General features: G+C 47.2%; 1 protein-coding gene across 5 annotated transcripts in view; it reads left to right on the plus strand.

The window, feature by feature from the left end:
• Positions 1-18,974, plus strand: part of MAP4K4 (mitogen-activated protein kinase kinase kinase kinase 4) — a 447,614-nt gene that overhangs the window by 420,006 nt on the left and 8,634 nt on the right. For all 5 annotated transcript variants that reach the window (XM_033948219.1, XM_033948217.1, XM_033948220.1 and 2 more), the window contains 3 exons: positions 6,212-6,312; positions 8,146-8,295; positions 10,659-10,818. In XM_033948219.1, the coding sequence (XP_033804110.1) occupies positions 6,212-6,312; positions 8,146-8,295; positions 10,659-10,818 (411 nt within the window). The remainder of the gene's footprint in view (positions 1-6,211; positions 6,313-8,145; positions 8,296-10,658; positions 10,819-18,974) is intronic.

The raw sequence follows: 18,974 nt of genomic DNA on the forward strand, positions 1-18,974 counted from the left end.
GTGGAGGTGGGCGGGTCCCTGTCTGAGGCTTTTCCTCCATTTAGACTGGTCTGCTGGTTTGTGCTGCAATCTTATTGTTATACCTGAATCTGGTGATAACAGAGGGCTGATTTGGGGGGTTGAATATCGGATAGGAGAAAGATAGCGCCGCAGCCTTCTGACTAGAGAGCTGCACGGGAACGGGGATGACGGGAATCCCGTGGGACCCACGGGCATCCCGCGGGTTCCCCCTTCGGGTTACGGGGATCCCGTGGGGACGCCCCCTAGGGTCGCGGGAATCCCATGGGGACGCCCCCTAGGGTCGCGGGGATCCCGTGGGGACGCCTACGAGGGTAGCGGGGTTCCTGCGGGGCTGGATGTACTAAGTCGCGTGGCTTTTCTCCCTACCTGCTCTGCTTGCAGCACAGAGCCGAACGGAAGTCTTCTCGACGTCAGCGCTGACGTCGGGAAGACTTCTGTTCGGCTCTGTGCTGCAGGTAGGGTAGGTAAGGAGGAGTAGCCTCGCGGCTCGAGTGGCTACCAAGGGAAGGGGGCGGTCTGCCCCGCCCCGGGTGCAGCACAGCCGGCCAGGTCCCCTTACTTTTGTGGCGCTTCCCCGACCGACCGACAACAGCCCTGGTCCGACAAACCTCCCTGCCCTTAACTGCGAATCTAAATTACCTTCTTACAGCAGCTGTAAGAAGGATATTTAGATTTGCGGTTAAGGGCAGGGAGGTTTGTCAGACCGGGGCTGTTGTCGGTCGGTCGGTCGCGGAAGCGCCATAAAAGTAAGGGGACCTGGCCGGCTGTGCTGCACCCGGGGCAGGAGAGAAGGAGGGGGGGGGGAAGGATGCTGAAAACATTGGGGAAGACAAAGGGGTGGAGAAGGATGCTGAAAGGCCATGGGGAAGACGGGGGGAAGGATACTGAAAGCATTTGTGGAAGACAGAAGGGGGAGAAGGACGCTGACAGGACATGGGGAAGACGGGGGGGAGAAGGACGCTGAAAGCACATGGGGAAGACAGAGGGGGGAGAAGGACGCTGAAAGAACATGGGGAAGACAGAGGGGGGAGAAGGACACTGAAAGGACATGGGGAAGACAGAGGGGGAGAAGGACACTGAAAGGACATGGGGAAGACAGAGGGGGGAGAAGGACGCTGACAGGACATGGGGAAGATGGGGGGGAAGAAGGACGCTGAAAGGAAATGGGGAAGAGAGAGTGGGGAGAAGACGCTGGCAGGGAAGAAGACAGAGATGCCAGACTATGGGGGGAGCAGAGGGAAGAAGATGGGTGCCAGACCAATTTGGAAGGGGGGAGAAAGGGAGAGGCACAGTAACAGAGCAAATGGAAGACGCAGAAGGAAGAGAGACAGTGGATGAAAGGAACTGAATGAGAACATGAGGAAAGCAGAAACCAGGCAACAAAGGTAGGAAAAGAATTCTATAACTTTTTTTTTTTTTTTTGCTTCAGGATAAAATAGTATATTAGTTGTGTTGATAAAAATTTATAAACAAAAGAGGCTCTGGTAGAAACCCGTTTACAAAGTATGTTTTCTTCCCAATTAATATTTCCAAATTAATAAAGTCTTTTTTGCTTATTTGTAAATGGGTTTCTACCAGAGCCTTTAATTCAGTAGCATAATTAAATGAAATAACAATTTCTGAAGTTTATAGGGACGGGCGGGGACGGAGGGGATTCCTCAAGGGGACGGGCGGGGACGAGTGGGATTCCTCGCGGGGACGGGTGGGATTCCTCACGGGGACGGGTGAGACTTTGGCGGGGACGGGTGGGATTTCTGTCCCCGCGCAACTCTCTACTTCTGACTCAGAGAAGAAAGAAACATCCAAATCTACTTTCTGATCATGAGGAAGTCACAAAACAAATCATACAAACCTGATTCCAGGGTTTGAAGACTCAGATGATTGGAATTCGCGATTTAGGGAATCGTGTTGGCATCAGAGCTGCAAGTGACGGCAATGAAGAACATGTCTTTCACCACTGCATTACAGTCTTTGAATGCATCCATCTGGAATCACCTTAAATGAAGACATTGCAAAGCCTCAAATCTGTTCTCGAGGTCTTCCACATAATCCTACAGCTCTCTCGGCAAGGAGCCCTTTGAGAGTTATGTCCCTATATTGGTCTCTTTGAAAATGTAATAGAGCTGAGTGCTTAAATTTAGGAGTAAAAAATGTGAGATAGCAATGGGGTGAATTTAGAGTGAGCAGAAAAAAAATTAGCAGTGTTTTTCAGCATTAAATTTATGTTAGGCTTATAAAAATAGACAAATGAGCGGTGGTCCTATATTTGTAAACCTAAATTGTAAGCTCCTAATTTATGATGAATTTTCAGCTGAAAACATAGGCTGTTAAGTTTGGTTGTAAACAGAGCACAAATTTACGAGCTCAACTTTTTTTTTTTTTATATTGGGCCAAATAAAAATAGTTTAGTTTTCTCTAGAAAACTAAGTACCCCAGGCTTTCTTTCTTACTTTCAAATTGAGTTCCTAAGAAGTTGCACATGAGGATGCAGAGACAGAATTCTCCAACTCAGTGGAGCACAGATCACTAGTGCCCCTGCCTCCACCCCCACCCAATTCATGCTCATTGGGGCCAGTATTTATATACTACTTTTATGCCCTCATGGGAATTCTAAGGGCTAGATTCACTAACCTGCCTCTCCATGGCTGATCCGCAGCAGACCAACCAATTCACAAAGGGAGAATATTCAAATAGGGGCGATCGGAGGCATGCCCCCATCTGGCCACACGGATCGCTGTGTAGCGATCCTGACGCATGCGCAGACCATCTGTAGATGGTCTGCACATGCACTGGCCCTCCGTGCCCGGCAGAGCTAAATTTTACTTTTTTAAACTTTTTTTTTACTGTTTCGTGAGCCCGTGGTTTTAAATCCGCGGGTTAAAACCATGGGCTCGCACTGCGGGGAAGGAAATTGGGGCAGAATGCTGGAAAGTCCGGGGGAGAGAGCAGGAGAGTCAGGGCAGAAGCTGGGCGGAGATTGGGGCAGACAGAGCTGGAAAGTCGGGGGCTGAGAGCAGGAGATCGGGGCAGAGAGCAGGGCAACAGAAGGCAGGGCAGTTGGAAAGGACCCGAGCGACTGGTCCTCAGCAGTCGCTTATTTTTGGATCGGTCAGCCCAGTTGGTGTCCCTCATTTTGTTTAGTGAATCACTGCCTACCTGCCTGCCTGCATTTGAATGCCATTCCCCCTCATTTGCATTCGCAGATCGGAGGATGATCGGGACAGAGGTTAGTAAATCAGGTTGGAGAGAAATCAGGTCACAAAGGGGTCGCAAACCAATCGGTACACGATCGGTTTGTTTAGTGAATCTAGCCCTAAGTGGTTTACATTATATGGTGGTCAGATACTCTTGTGTTTTCCTTATCTGTCCCAGGGGTACCTGGGGCAATGACAGGTTAAGTGACTTGCCTAGGGTCACAAGGATTGAACCTGCAACCTCAGGGTGCTGAGGCAGCAGCTTTCATCACTAGGCCACTCCCCCACTCCTGGGGCCCAGTGTAGAAGTTTGCAAGGGGACCTTAAAATCGTTTGAGCAGACTTGAGGCTCCAGTTATGGTGGCCTAGATCAAATGCTCTTTCTGCACCTATCTAACTCCAGCCCTGATACTTATAGCAGGAGATCCAAAGCAATAGTTTGTGCACACTTTAAAATATATCATGAGAGTTCTGTTATGAAACATTAATGCCTTTTTTCAGTATTCTCTTGATTATTTCCTTCTCATCCCAAAAAATAGGCAAAATTTTTATTCCTTCCAATCTAGCAGAAACTACAAAGAATAATACAAAAGCGGACAAATGCCTGTCCATCTGGGGCCAAAATAATTCTCCAAAACTTTAACAGAATGGGATGAAACGTGGCATGAATCATATGGTGAAAAGATGCAATGATTTTGAAAATGGGCCAAATCAAACTGGGGATTATTGAAAAATAAGGCCCCCACTTCCCCCCCATATGGCCCAGTGCATTTCTTGAGATAAGGAATTCCAGTTCCGGTACAATAGAAACATGGAGTGAAATGTAGAAAACAGGCAAGGCAGTTCAGAAGGTGAAATTTTTTTTTTATCCTGCCAAACCATCAAACTGCCCCTCCCCTTAAACTTCCCTGTCTATTTATAAAGACTGTTGGTAGCCAATGAGATGTGGAGGGCAGCCTTAGTCACAGGGTATAGAGAGTTTCTGTGTTTTAGAAGTGAAGTTCCTGTGGTTGGAGAGGAAAGAGAAATAAACCCCATGTTTTTGCTAAGTAGGGTCAGACCTCTTCATAAGGGAGAAGAAGGTGGTGCTCATGCCTATTTTAAGGTATTGGTTGTGGGAGGCCTTGGGAAAGGGTTAGGGGGTGCCACTAAACACCAGGGACATTTTAAAAATTGGGGATGGTGGGTCCGGAAAGAAGGGAGGAAACCCACTGGACCAGGGCATTTGTGTTTATGTCCCCAACCAATCACTGAGATCCTAAACAGAAAAACGGCTGGTCCTGCCACATGGCTGCTCACTCCCATCTGAGCAGGGCAGGATTAATTTGTTGAGGGCCCCTAGATACACAAGTACACTGAGCCCCCTGCCCTGCCCCACCCCACCATGCGCCCAGGCGGAAACAGGAAGCTGCGTCAGAGAGAAGCTTTGGGTAAGCAACACCACTTGCAAAATTACAGTTCCTGTTGCCTTTCTTACCCGCGTTGCTTGCTTGTCTTACTTTCTGTCGATGGGGAAGGGGGGGGGGCCCGCATTGCCGATCGATGCTGGAGAGGCCCATCGCCATTTGGGAAAAAAAATGTTGATGCCCTCCTTCATTGGGCCCCCCTGACCATTTCGGGCCCTAGGCACGTGCTTACTAGACCTATTGGTTAATCCTGCCCTGCGTCTGAGACATCCCGAAGACGCTCATATTCTCACTACATACCCAGAATGTGGCACATCATCCCCCCATCCATTAGATCACTAGACAGTCTTTGGAATTTCAGAAAAGCTGTGAAAACCTTCCTCTTTACAAACCCAGCACCTTGAAGACACATGTCTACATCCTAACGGATGGATCTCAAAGACATGACCTAAAACTACAAACGGAATCTCACAAATACTTGCATGCCACCGCAAATATAACCTGAATTACTACTACATTCTCCGAAAACAAACATGCACCCACTTACTAAGAAAGCTATCTTACCTCCAAGTGATATCTACACTGAATGTGCTGAAATTAAATCCACCTTATGCCCACTAAGTCAGTATTTTATGTCTGCATGTTATATCTATACTGTAATCAAACATAGTAGATGACGGCAGATAAAGACCCGAATGGTCCATCCAGTCTGCCCAACCTGATTCAATTTAAATATATATATATTTTTTCTTCTTAACTATTTCTGGGCAAGGATCCAAAGCTCTACCCGGTACTGTGCTTGGGTTCCAACTGCCAAAATCTCCGTTAAAACCTATTCCAGCCCATCTAAACCCTCCCAGCCATTGAAGCCCTCTCCAGCCCATCCTCCCCCAAACAGTCATAAACAGACACAGACCGTGTAAGTCTGTCCAGTACTGGCCTTAGTTTAATATTATCATCTGATTTTATACTGTAAATGCTGTAGAAATTGTATTTCTCACCTAAGTATGTCCTAACCGTACTATGAATGTACTCTTGGGTTCTGGGCTCCTTTGGGAGGACGGGCTAAATAAATGAATAAATAAATAATGGGGGGACAGATGAGAGGGGTGGAAAACCCAATCAGTCAGCAGAGAAGTATTTTATTTTTTTCCACTTGGGGGACATGGGGTTGGGGAGAGAGAGGGAGGCCGGTTACTAGACAGGGGCTCTGCTGATGTCCAGGTCATGGCAATGGGTTTCTTCCCCCTCCATCCCCCTCCCCACCCCAGTTTCAACCTTCCTGCCAGTGAGCTTTAGATTACTACCATTAATGTGGCAGTAATTTTCATGATCACTGAATATTGCATATCACAGTACTTTGTTTCCTGTAATTTTGCAGTACAGTATCTATCACAAAGGTTTCTGTATGGATCTCACTGTGCATTAGTTTTTGCACCTAATGCATGATAAATGCAAAAACTTACCCTGGTAATTGCATGAATCCTATAAATAAGCACAGGAATGTTTTGGGTTTTTTAAATTATGTCTATAAGTGGTCGACAAAAGTTTTAAACTTATAAGATTGTTTCTTTTCTTCTTTAATTTCAGTAAAATATGAACGAATCAAATTCTTGGTAATTGCATTAAAGTGTTCTGTGGAAGTCTATGCATGGGCACCAAAGCCATACCACAAATTTATGGCCTTCAAGGTAAGAGAGCAGTTAACAATATTTTGACAAATATTTGTTTTCAGTTGGTGTTTTAAAGCAACAATTAAATATGGTTGGTTGCTAATTAAAATTTAAAATTAATGGCATATAGGAAATAACCGTTATGACAAAATAATTATTTTTATATATTTTGATGAACATTCAAACATATAATTTTTTTTTCTTTTAAATACATGTGCACATCACAACTCCACTTCCACACCATCCATACTATCTCTGGGAACCTCTGCATGTAGATGACAAAGTAGGAACAAATTTTACATGTGCATACTTTCTGTGCATGTATATGGTTGCTCAGCTTTATAAAAACCTGTTTCTGCATCTAAAACAAGTTTTACATGAAAAAGCTATTTTTATGAGCCTTTTTTTATTTTTTTATTTTTTTTTGCAGAGCTTAAGCTATAGACCCTGCACCATTTTGGTGGTACTGCCCTATTTACTATCTTAACCCTCTTCCCCCAATATTCAACACCGCACTTGGATAGTGCTGGGACAGTCAGAAGATTTTTAGCGACATAATCTGGATAATGATGATGAAAGTCTGGGTATGGCCTTGGTGAAGCTTTTGACATAGTTCTACATAGTGCAAAAACGCAACAAATATTTTATGTTTCAGACATAGTGGTATAAATATTAGAAAATCTAAAGAACAATCAATAACCACCTTGAAATAAATGATAAAAGTAGTATATCAAATTTTTAATAAACTTGAAACTTAAATAAACCATTATCCAAAAAATCGAATGATACCAAAATCCTTAAACTCACATAACAAGGTATGGTAATGGTGGAAAAACAGTCTCATACCCAGACTATAGCACTATCTGGTGTCAGTATATGATATAACCATATATACTAAGGCAGTAATTATATAATAATCTGTGATAATCACTTAAATGAATAAATATAAATCACATTTCACTTAATGAAGTATTATATATTAAATAATGCTCAGACCCACAGCCTATTAATGTTCAAGTGAAGTGAACCAAGCATAGGCTGCCATTAGATCATCATAGCATTAACGATATCTTTACCGCCATAGTCACAGAATCATATAAATAAAGCAAAATATCAAAACACTTATCTGCTTGCTGTGGCTGGAATGGTGCTGGTCACAAAACAGGCAGACTTGTGTGCAAAAGTGCTAGTGCAGACATTTAAAAACTCCTGAAGCCATGAAACACAAGTATTCATATTGCTCCCACTATAATCACAGGCAAAAAAAACCACCAACCACCTTTTAATTTATTTTTCCCTCCTTCTTTTCTTTTTCCTTTTTTTCTTTTTATAGTTTTTTTTTTTTTTTTTTTTGTAATCACCCAATTCAATAATACCCAAATCAATAAGTTTCAGTAATAACCAAATTGGTAGCATTCGATAGTCGAGAAACACTGTCCACTGTGTAGCAGCAAAAAATATATTTCAAAAAAGTTGTTTACTTATCTTATAGGCTGCATTTAATACGCAAACTGTCAGCTGCTTCTCCTTATAGTGTAAGCAGAAGCGGCTGACAGTTTAGGTATTAAATGCAGCACATAAGATAAGTAACAAACAACTTTTTTGAAATATATTTTTCAAAGATAATGTATTGGTTTTCTGCTGTCTGTGTTACTGTGCATTTTGAAATATGTTTATTGTTTGGGAAATGTATCCATTCACGGTGTTTTCTTTTTTGGGTTTTTTTTTTTTTTTAAGAATCTTGTAACTGGCTACGTTGCTTGTTTTGAAGGTTCTAATTGGAAACATTGATATTTGAATAGCAGATAACTGTACACACCATAATCACTGTCTGGGTTGCTATCTTTTCAGTCCTTTGGAGAATTGATACACAGGCCTTTGCTGGTGGATCTCACCGTGGAAGAGGGCCAGAGGTTAAAAGTGATCTATGGTTCTTGTGCTGGATTCCATGCGGTTGATGTGGACTCAGGAACAGTATATGATATTTATCTACCAACACATGTAAGGGTCAAACTGTATTTCATCTTTGGTTTTGTTTGATTGCTTTTACTATCATGGTATTTACCAATTTTGTCTTTATTTTCTAAAGAGAGAGGAGACTTGTGAGATCACTTTCTGTGTTTCAGGACATAATGGGGGGAGGTTGATTAAGATCAATATCTTAATGGAAATCAACTGGTAAATTAAGCATATGATTATTGAATTCTTAATATAATGTACAAATGAGTAATTGAACTGCCTTGCTTCAGAGAAAGATACCACAGAGCAAATAATTTTGGTAACTGACATAGTCTGTAGGAATGGGAGATGGGGCAAAAGAGGATGAGAAGAAGGAGGGGAGAAATAAGATAAATACAATTTTAAGTAAATGGGGCATATACATACATAAACCTGTATATATAATTTTTTTTCTTTTTCAACCCACTTCCTCCCTTTAAATTACAAAACCCTTTACTGTATTTTTCACTCCATAAGATGCACCTGACCATAAGACACATCCTAGATTTAGGAGGAAAGCAAGAAAAACATTCTGAACCAAATTGTACTAATATATACCAGGCTATGCACCCACCCCCTCACTACCTGCCAGGCTCTGCACCCAACCCCACACTCCTTGCCAAGCTCTGTACCCTGACCCCCCCTAGTGGTAGGCCGGGACAGGAGGAATCCATCCCAGCCGACTAACAATTTTTTACCCCCGTCATACCTTTTTAAATCCCTCTTCTGAAGTGGAGAAAAAAGAGTAAGAGGCCTGTGGATAGGTTAGTGGGCTAAGACCATCACTGGAGAGATGAAGAAAGTGGACAGGTGATCTTGAAATGCCTGGAGAGTAGAATTGATACCCGAGACCACTGAGAGGTGAGAATGTGTTGAGCAGGTCTGAGATTTAGGTGCACAAGTGTTGTGATAGAAACTGTTGATGCCTTATGTCCCCATGGGTGCATCAAATGATTTTAATGATGAACTAAAGAGCAGAGGTTTACTTGAAGGATGAAGACATGTGTATACTCTCTGAGGCAAGAAAACACTAGAATGAGTGATGTTGGCTACTGCTGCTATCTCCTGTAAGGTTTAGGTTGGTAGGAGATATAAGTTTTGGTAAGTGACTGTATACCCCTGTCTGTTCAATAATCATGCTTCTTTTCCAATCTACTGATGACCTCCACATACTGCAGGTGCAGGTTGCCATACACATGGATCAGGTATCCCCTGAATTTGATGCTGCCGTATCGTGCACTTGTCAGCAAGGGCATTAGCTGCATCAGCCCAGGCAGACAGCAAGAGTGGCTGTGCTGAATTTTTTAATGAAGGGAATATAGTCCCCCCTCTGTATTCGCAGGAATTAGGGGCAGATCTGGCCCGCGAATAAGGAAAATTTGTGAATAACTTTTGGTCCGACTCTGACCCACCCCCTGGCCTTACCTGGTGGTCTAGCAGTGACGCAGGGCAAGAGCAATATTCCTACATTCCTGCCCTTTGCAGAGCCATGCTGTGCATCCATGCTGCGAGTTCCTGTGGTCTCATGAGACTACAACGGGAGTTCCCATTATAGTCTCGTGAGACCACGGGAACTCAAAGCATGGCTCTGCATGGGGCAGGAGTGTTGTAAGATCGCTTCTGCCCCGCATCACCGCTAGACCACCAGGTAAGGTCCGTGCTCCAGGGGCGGCTGCTCTCCTCTGATCGCCCCCTCCTTCTCTGATCACCTGCTCCTCCACCGATCGCCTCCTCCTCCTCCATTCGCAACCCCAGGGCCGGTTCTGGTCGATGAAGGCTGCTTCCAAGTAATTTTCTGGGGGGGGGCTGGAAAAAATCACAAATACTTGAAACTGCGAACGCTGAAACTGCGAATAGGGAGGGGGAAGCATAGGAGGCAGACTGGCAGACCCTGGGTACATAGGCGCTCACAGAGAGGCTCGTACATGAGTGCCGTAGGAACTGCTCCCATCCCCTAGCTCTGGTTTCCCATTGGAGATCGCCCGCTACAAGTCCTGCCCTCTTCTAATCCAGCTTCCTGTTTCCGGCAAATGTGTGGGACACTTGCAAGGGAGAGAAGTTGTGTCAGATGTGGTCGGGGGACCGAAGAAGGAAGGCTGCGGGATTTGGTGGTGGGCGAGCTCAGGTACCGGTTTGATGGTAGGAGGAGAAGGGAGAGAGTTGCTGATGTGGGGGGTGTAAAAATTTGTATCTTTGCTGCATATGACGCATCAACATTTCCACCCACTTTTGGGTGGAAAAAAGTGTGTCTTATGGAGCGAAAAATATGGTACTTTGTACACTGTGCTACAGTGCAGATGCCCAGACATGCTGTGTCTAGCACAGTCCATAGTAAACTGAGTGTACTGTTATGCTTTCTTCTCTAGATCCAGAGCAGTATCCAGCCACATGCAATCATTATTCTCCCAAACACAGATGGCATGGAATTACTGGTTTGTTATGAGGATGAAGGGGTATATGTGAATACATATGGGAGGATCACCAAAGATGTGGTTCTACAGTGGGGCGAGATGCCGACATCAGTTGGTATGTACTAGAACCAAAATGAGCACCAAAGTTTTGTATGATGGAGGCTTTCTTCACTGCTGAACAAGAATGGCTGAGGTTATGCATTTGAATGTTCTGTGCTCCTGCAAAAAGATTCAAATGATAAAGTACTTAACTTGTGACTTATTCTTTCCCCACACTCAAATTTTACAGTTTAGAATTGGACACTCATTGACTTGTTTTATAGAATTCATCTTTCTGTGCATTGTAGCAAAATGCATGATTATAAATGAAAAACATATAAATTTGTACATTTCTAGATTGATTATAATCAACAGCATAAATACAATACTCGGAAAATATTTAGAAAAATTAAGAACTAACCTAAAGCATTGAGAGAGGAAAACATATATACCGTATTTTCACGCATATAACGCGTGCGTTATACACGACTTTTACAAACAGCGCATAACCTTGCGCGTTATACGCGTGAGCGCGATGTACAAAATTTTTTTTACATAGTTCCCCCCCCCGATGTCTGATTCACCCTCCCGCAGGACCGCTCGCACCCCCACCCCGAAGGATCGCTCGCACGCACCCGCACCCCGAAGGACCGCTCGCACGCACTCCCACCCGCACCCCCAGCCTGAAGGACCGCTCGCACCCCCACAGCCTCCGGACCCCCCCCCCATCATGTAGAAGTTCCTACCGGTGTCCTGCTGCTTCCTCTTGGCGGTCCCGGCCCTTCTGTGAGCCCTGCGCCTGCGCTGCTTCCTCTTCCGGCGGTCCCGCCCTTTCTCTGACGTCAAGCCCTCTTGCCCCGCCGACTCCCCGACACGATCGGGGCAAGAGGGAGCTCAAGCCCTCTTGCCCCAGCCAACTGCGGCACCCCCGACATGATCGGGGCAAGAGGGAGCTCAAGCCCTCTTGCCCCCCGACTCCCCGACACGATCGGGGCAAAAGGGAGCCCAAGCCTTCTTGCCCCGCCGACTCCCCAACTCCCCGACAATATTGGGCCAGGAGGGAGCCCAAGCCCTCTGGCCCAGGCAACCCACACCCCGCTAGTTGTTCGGGCCAGGAGGGAGCCCAAACCCTCCTGGCCACGGTGACACCCTACCCCCACCCCGCACTACATTACGGGCAGGAGGGATCCCAGGCCCTCCTGCCCTCGACGCAAACCCCCCTCCCCCCAACGACCGCCCTCCCCAGCCGACACGCGACCCCCCCTGGCCGACCCCCACGACACCCCCACCCCCCTTTCCCGTACCTTTGTGTAGTTGGCCGGACAGATTGGAGCTAAACCCGCCTGTCCGGCAGGCAGCCAACAACGGAATGAGGCCGGATTGGCCCATCCGTCCCAAAGCTCCGCCTACTTGTGGGGCCTAAGGCGCCTGGGCCAATCAGAATAGGCCCGGGGTGCCTTAGGTCCCTCCTGGGGGCGGGGCCTGAGGCACATGGGCCCAACCCAACCATGTGCCCAAGGCCCCGCCCCCCAGGAGGGACCTAAGGCTCTCGGGCCTATTCTGATTGGCCCAGGTGCCTTAGGCCCCACCAGTAGGCGGAGCTTTGGGACGGATGGGCCAAACCGGCCTCATTCCGTCGTTGGCTGCCTGCCAGACAGGCGGGTTTGGCTCTCGTCTGTCCGGCCAACTACACAAAGGTATGGGGAAGGGGGGTGGGGGTGTCGTGGGGGTTGGCCAGGGGGGTCGCGGGTCGGCTGTGGGGGCGGTCGGAGGTTCTTGGGAGGGGGGCGGTCGTTGGGGGGAGGGGGGTTTGCGTTGAGGGCAGGAGGGCCTGGGATCCCTCCTGCCCGTAATGTAGTGCGGGGTGGGGGTAGGGGGTCGCCGTGGCCAGGAGGGTTTTGGCTCCCTCCTGGCCTGAACAACTAGCGGGGGGGTGTCGCCAGGGCCAGGAGGACTTGGGCTCCCTCCTGGCCCGGACAACTAGCGGGGGGGTCACCAGAGCCAGGAGGGCTTGGGCTCCCTCCTGGCCCGATATTGTCGGGGAGTTGGGGAGTCGGCGGGGCAAGAGGGCTTGGGCTCCCTTTTGCCCCGATCGTGTCGGGGGTCAAGAGGGCTTGAGCTCCCTCTTGCCCCGATCGTGTCGGGGGTGCCGCGGTTGGCTGGGGCAAGAGGGCTTGAGCTCCCTCTTGCCCCGATCGTGTCAGGGGTGCCGCAGTTGGCTGGGGCAAGAGGGCTTGAGCTCCCTCTTGCCCCAATCGTGTCAGGGAGTCGGCAGGGCAAGAGGGCTTGACGTCAGAGAAAGGGCGGGACCATCAAGAGGAAGCAGCAGGACACCGGTAGGAGCTTCTACATGATGGGGGGGGGTCAGGAGGCTGTGGGGGTGCGAGCTGTCCTTCGCGGTGGGGGTGCGAGCGGTCCTGCGGGTGGGGGTGTGAATCGGACGTCGGGGGGGGCATCAGGCTTTCAGGGTGGGAGACAGGACTTCAAGGGGGAGAGGAGAGTCGGGGCGGGCGAAAGGAGAGTCGGGGTGGCCAGAGGAGAGTCGGGGCGGGCGAAAGGAGAGTCGGGCAGCATGCGCGGTATACGGGTGTGCGCGGTATATAAAAATTTCTGTACATAAATTTGTGTTTTCCGCGCGCTATACCCGTGTGCGCGTTTTACACGCACGTTTTACACGTGAAAATACGGTAAATATATTATAATTTACGTAGTATTGCTTTTTCTTTCTATATGATTTTTCTGTTTTTCAAATCATTTTTTTGGGAGGGGCAGGGGATTTGCTTTTTAATACTGTTTTTTTTAGATGCCTCTACATTTCTACTAATATAATTTTTATATCTGGTAGCCGAGCATGGCTAACATCACATCATAACTACATGTGATCCTCTGGAAAACCTGCAGAGGGGGCGTCTTCCACCAGCATCACCATGCTCTTTTCTCCTAGGAGCCCCAATAATCTCTCCTTTGGAGCCTTGTACTGTCTGCACTAGCATGTGCTACTCTGTGAACTCACTGGGATTATGCCTTTCTTTAGAATCAAGATATCATGTTGCATCTTTCCTGATGGGGACCCTTCATAGTAACAAAGTAAATAACGGCAGATAAAGACCCAAATGGTTCATCCAGTCTGCCCAAACACACACTCTCTATAATTTAATGATTTCATTTAAATTATTTTTCTTAGACATTTTTGGGTCAGAAACCCAAAGGTCTGCCCAGTACTGTGCATAGGTTACAGATACGGGAGTCTCCGTCAAAGCTCAGGAGTCATTTTTCCATTCCTGACAATACAAAATGTTGTATTGATACTTTATAATCTATTTCTGTCATCCCTTATTCTGAGTTAAACCACATGGCACTAATTATATCATCTCTTGATCAGCAGATGTTACCTAGTAGGTGGCTAACTTTGTATTTTTCTACTCTTGACTCTGTTGTATTGTGTGAATTTGATTTTAAATAATATAGTGGTGCCACCTGGAGTGTTCAATCAAATTGGCTAAATGGCTTTGTTTTCTTTGTAGCAACTAAATTACATATTGTCTAAATTAGTAAGCCCAGTTAAATACATAATAATGAAATCAACAAGTTGAACCAATAGATTTCCCATTTATTAAATTTTTCCATGTAGATAACAAAGATATATAAATTTCATTCTAAATTGCTAAAGAAATGTGTTAAATCCATTTTGTTGGTACACTTCTCCCTCCCTCCGTATTCGCCATCCCCTTCACCGCCCCATCACAATCACTGCCATCCCATTCACCGCCCCGTCACCGCCCCGCAGCATTCATATAAGCCTCAGTACTGCGAAACACCATGAAGACAGAAAAGAGTCCTGCCACTACTACTACTGCACTGAGAATCTGTTTCAGTGCCTCTGCCCTGTAGTAAAAACAGAACATAAAATAAATCAATTGACTTGTCCTCCCTTGCAATGACGTGTCCCCCATGTTCACCTATAGCTCGAATCAGGTCAATTGTGCACAATAAAAATGCCCACCTGAGCACATAATCATGCAGATGCTGCAGTACAATGAGCTGGAACAAGGATCTGGAACGTGAGCGCAGGCAGGCAGTGATACAAAAACAGCAGACACCCGACCAATTGCAGCGTTCAGCCATCTCCCTCCCTCCACCTCACCTTAGATGTAGAGTATGCCGGCTTTCTTTTTCGCCCAGCCGCACGCGCGGCTACTCATTTGTTCAATATTCTCCTCTGACGCAACTGGAAACAGGAAGTTGCAGGAGAGGAGAAGATTGATCAACTCGAGCAGCCACGCGTGCGGCTGGGCGAAAAAGAAAGCCGTCATACTCTACATCAGTGTTTTTCAACCTTTTTACACCCATGGACTGGCAGAAATAAAAGAATTATTTTGTGGACCGGCAAACTACTAGGACTAAAATTTTAAAACCCCGTTTCCACCCCATCTCCGGGAGCTCGGTCACCTCAGTAACTGTAAAAAAATAGACAAATATAGTGCAAAATATAGACAGCAGATATAAATTCTCAAAACTGACACGTTTTGATCACTAAATTGAAAATAAAATCATTTTTCCTACCTTTGCTGTCTGGTGACTGATTTCATGAGTCTCTGGTTGCATTTCCTTCTGTCTGTGTAACCTTTCTTTCATTTCTTTCTTTCTGCACTCAGGCCCAAGAATTGTCCCTTTCTATTCCCTTCCTCTTTCCTTCCTATGTCCTTAGTGCCCCCGGTGCCTCCTTCCCATGTCCATAGTGCCCCCAGTGCCTCCTTCGCATATCCTTAGTGCCGCTTCCTGTCTTTAGTGCCCCCAGTGCCTCCTTCCCATGTCTTTAGTGCCCCCAGTGCCTCCTTCCAATATCCTTAGTGCCCCTTCCTATCTTTAGTGCCCCCAGTGCATCCTTCCCATGTCTTAAGTGCCCCCAGTGCCTCCTTCCCATGTCCTTAGTGTCCCTTCCTGTCTTTAGTGCCCCCAGTGCCTCCTTCTCATGTCTTTAGTGCCCAGTGCCTCCTTCTCATGTCTTTAGTGCCCCAGTGCCTCCTTCTCATGTCTTTAGTGCCCCAGTGCCTCCTTCTCATGTCTTTAGTGCCCCTAGTGCCTCCTTCCCATGTCTTTAGTGCCCTTAGTGCCTCCTTCCTATGTCCCTCTCACTGCCTTCCACACTTTGTCCCACCCCCACCCCCGAAGCCTGCCTGCCTGCCTACCTCTCTCCCTCCCTCCCTAGCCATAGCCAGCCTGCTGCCTCCCTGCTGCTCAAAAAAAAAAAGCCTCCCTCCTTCCTTTCCCCTGCTCTTACCACCATGCTGCAGCTGCTAAAGCCGACAGGAAGTCTTTCCGACGTCAATTCTGAAGTCGGAGAGGAAGTTCTGGGTAAGCCAGGCAACGATTGGCTGGCCCAGAACGTCCTCTCCGACGTCAGAATTGATGTCAGAAAGACTTCCTGTCGGCTTTAGCAACTGCAGCAGGGCGATAAGAGCAAGGGAAAAGAAGGGAGGCTTTTTTTTTTTGCGCCTGTCCCTTAATCTTGCCGGCCCTGCACGGACCGGCAGAAATTTCTTGCGGATCGGCGGTTGAAGAACAGTGCTCTACATCTAAGGTGAGGTGGAGTGAGGGAGATGGCGGAATGCTGCGATCAGGCGGGTAGGGACCGCGCGATCCTTGATTGCCTCACTGCAGAGACAAGTCCATTCACCGCTCCACGGGGCGATGAATGGCCTTGTCCCTGCAGAGGCCACTATTTTTTTTTCCCCGTTTCGGCGGGTTACCCGCGGCTAACAACCACTGTGTCATTCTCTACATGTTAACTATAATAATAAAATGCTAAGCGCGCATGCGCACTCTCACCGCGTGTTCCCTGAGTCCTGATCTGTCGGGATGTGGCCGGCAGAGTGCGCATGTGCGCTAAGGCAAAGGCGGTGTGGAGCAGAGGATGCCAGGAGGAGAGCTTACCAGCTCCGGCCTGACTCACAGCAGGTAACATGCCGCGACTCCCCCCTCCCCCGGCGCCGAACCTACCCAGCACACCCGAAACCCCCGTTGGCCCTCCCAGCCGCACCTACCACTGCGCGACAAACACAAACCTTCCGACTCCAGCAGCGTCCCAGGCACAGTAAACACGCTGCTTCGCGGTCTTCTACTGGCTTGATTTCCTCTGCCGCGTCCCTGATGATGTCATCAGGGACGCAGCAGAGGAAATTAGGCCAGTAGAAGACCGCGAAGCAGTGTGTTTACTGTGCCTGGGACGCTGCTGGAGCCACACGATGCTGGAAACAAAACAGAATAGCTGAGAGTTAAGATTGCTTGGGAGAGAGTATATGAAAGAGTATAGGCTGGGGGAGACAAGACAGCCTGGAGAATCACATGCCTGAGCAGAAGGACTGGCTGGATCACTAGAAGAGACTTCCCCAAGGCCTTGGCCATCACCCACCTTATCCAGCATTGGGCCTGGCTGGGAGGCAGGCAGGCAGACTGGCATCGGAGGGGGGTTCAATGGAAGGGGGAAGGGAGGCAGGTAGCCTGGCATCGGGGGAGGGGTTTCAATGGAAGGCAGGCAGGCTGGCATCAGGGGGGCATTCAATGGAAGGGGAAAGGGTGGCAGGCAGGCAGGCTGGCATCGGAGGGGGGTGGGGGGTTTCAATGGAAGGCAGGCAAGCTGGCATCGGGGGGGGTGGTTTCCATGGAAACATGCTGCTCAGGGGGATGGGAGGCAGGCAGATAGGCATCGGAGGGGGGTTTCAATGGAAACATGCTGCTCAGGGGGATGGGAGGCAGGCTGGCATCAGGGGTGGGGGTGAGACAAAGTCTGGAAGATAATGATGGGGACATAGGAAGGAGGCACTGGGGGCACTATGGACATAGGAAGGGGCATTATGGACATAGGAAGGGGCACTATGGACATAGGAAGGGGGCAATGAGGGCATAGGAAGGGGGCACTGAGGGCACAAAGGACATAGGGAGAGACACAGACAGAATAAATGATAGACAGGCAGCGTGCAGAAAGAAAAAAAAATACCCAGACAGACAGACATCTACTCTAGCACCCGTTAATGTAACGGGCTTAAAGACTAGTCCTAAATAAGCATCTGCAAATCAACCCTCCTAGGTTTACCAAAATACACGATCAGACAGATCCAAACAGAATTTTTTAAAAGCTGCAGCTAGGTTTCTACTAAGTAAATCGAGACAGACGAATACCACCCCACTACTAAAAGAGTTACACTGGCTCCCGATTGAGAACAGGGTGAAATTCAAAATCCTATTGCTAACGCACAGAACTGTTCACCTCTTGGAACCGCAATATCTAGAGGCCAGACTAAATAACCATATGCCCTGGCATGCTCTGTGCTCGAGCCAAGAGTCCTTACTAGAAATATCTTCCTTCAAAGACATCAAATACAAAAGCACCAGGGCAAGAATGTTCTCTGTAATTGCCCCGACGCGGTGAAATTCCCTACCGAAGGAATTAAAGCTAGAAAAGAGCACTGCAAAATTCAAGAAAGGGATAAAGACTATCCTTTTCTCAAACTACTTCAACTGAAATTATAAAGTTGACAGAGAGAGGAAACAGAACTTTTGAAGATGCATGTAAATAGATTATATTTAGTTGAAATGGCTAACCTCCTTAAGAAGTGCATAAAAGAAAATTTTAAAAAAAGTGGATTGGTAGCATGGAATATTGCTACTCCTTGGGTTTTGGCCAGGTACCTAGTGACCTGGATTGGCCACCGTGAGAACATGCTACTGGGCTTGATGGCCATTGGTCTGACCCAGTAAGGCTATTCTTATATTCTAGTATTACATGTGTATTTACAAAGGACAATGGATTTGGTATAAACATGTGCATATAAGTAGGATGATGGATTATGGCAACTTCATGCCGGTATTAATAACTCTGTAACACCACCACAGAGCTCCATGTACTTCAGTATAGAGCCCATGTATTGTAACACCTCGCAACTCCTTATGGTAACATCTCTACAGAAGCTAATGTATCATAACACCTTTACAGAAGCTCATGTATTGTAGCGCCTTTGCAGAGGCTTATGTAGACTGCTCAGAATTGACTCCCCCAGTCATTAGTAGCGGTATAGAAGCTCTCAATCTGTAAGGTAAAGTTATGAATGATTTTTTTTTTTCCATTAACGAGTATTTTCACATTTGCCTCCTTTTACTACCTGTAACTTTTCTGTGTATTAATTGGTAATGAGCTATTTTGCAATTCATTCCCTCATTAACATGGAGTGTTGT

Source organism: Geotrypetes seraphini, chromosome 6 (assembly GCF_902459505.1).
Source record: "Geotrypetes seraphini chromosome 6, aGeoSer1.1, whole genome shotgun sequence".
In the NCBI taxonomy this organism is placed as follows: domain Eukaryota; kingdom Metazoa; phylum Chordata; class Amphibia; order Gymnophiona; family Dermophiidae; genus Geotrypetes; species Geotrypetes seraphini.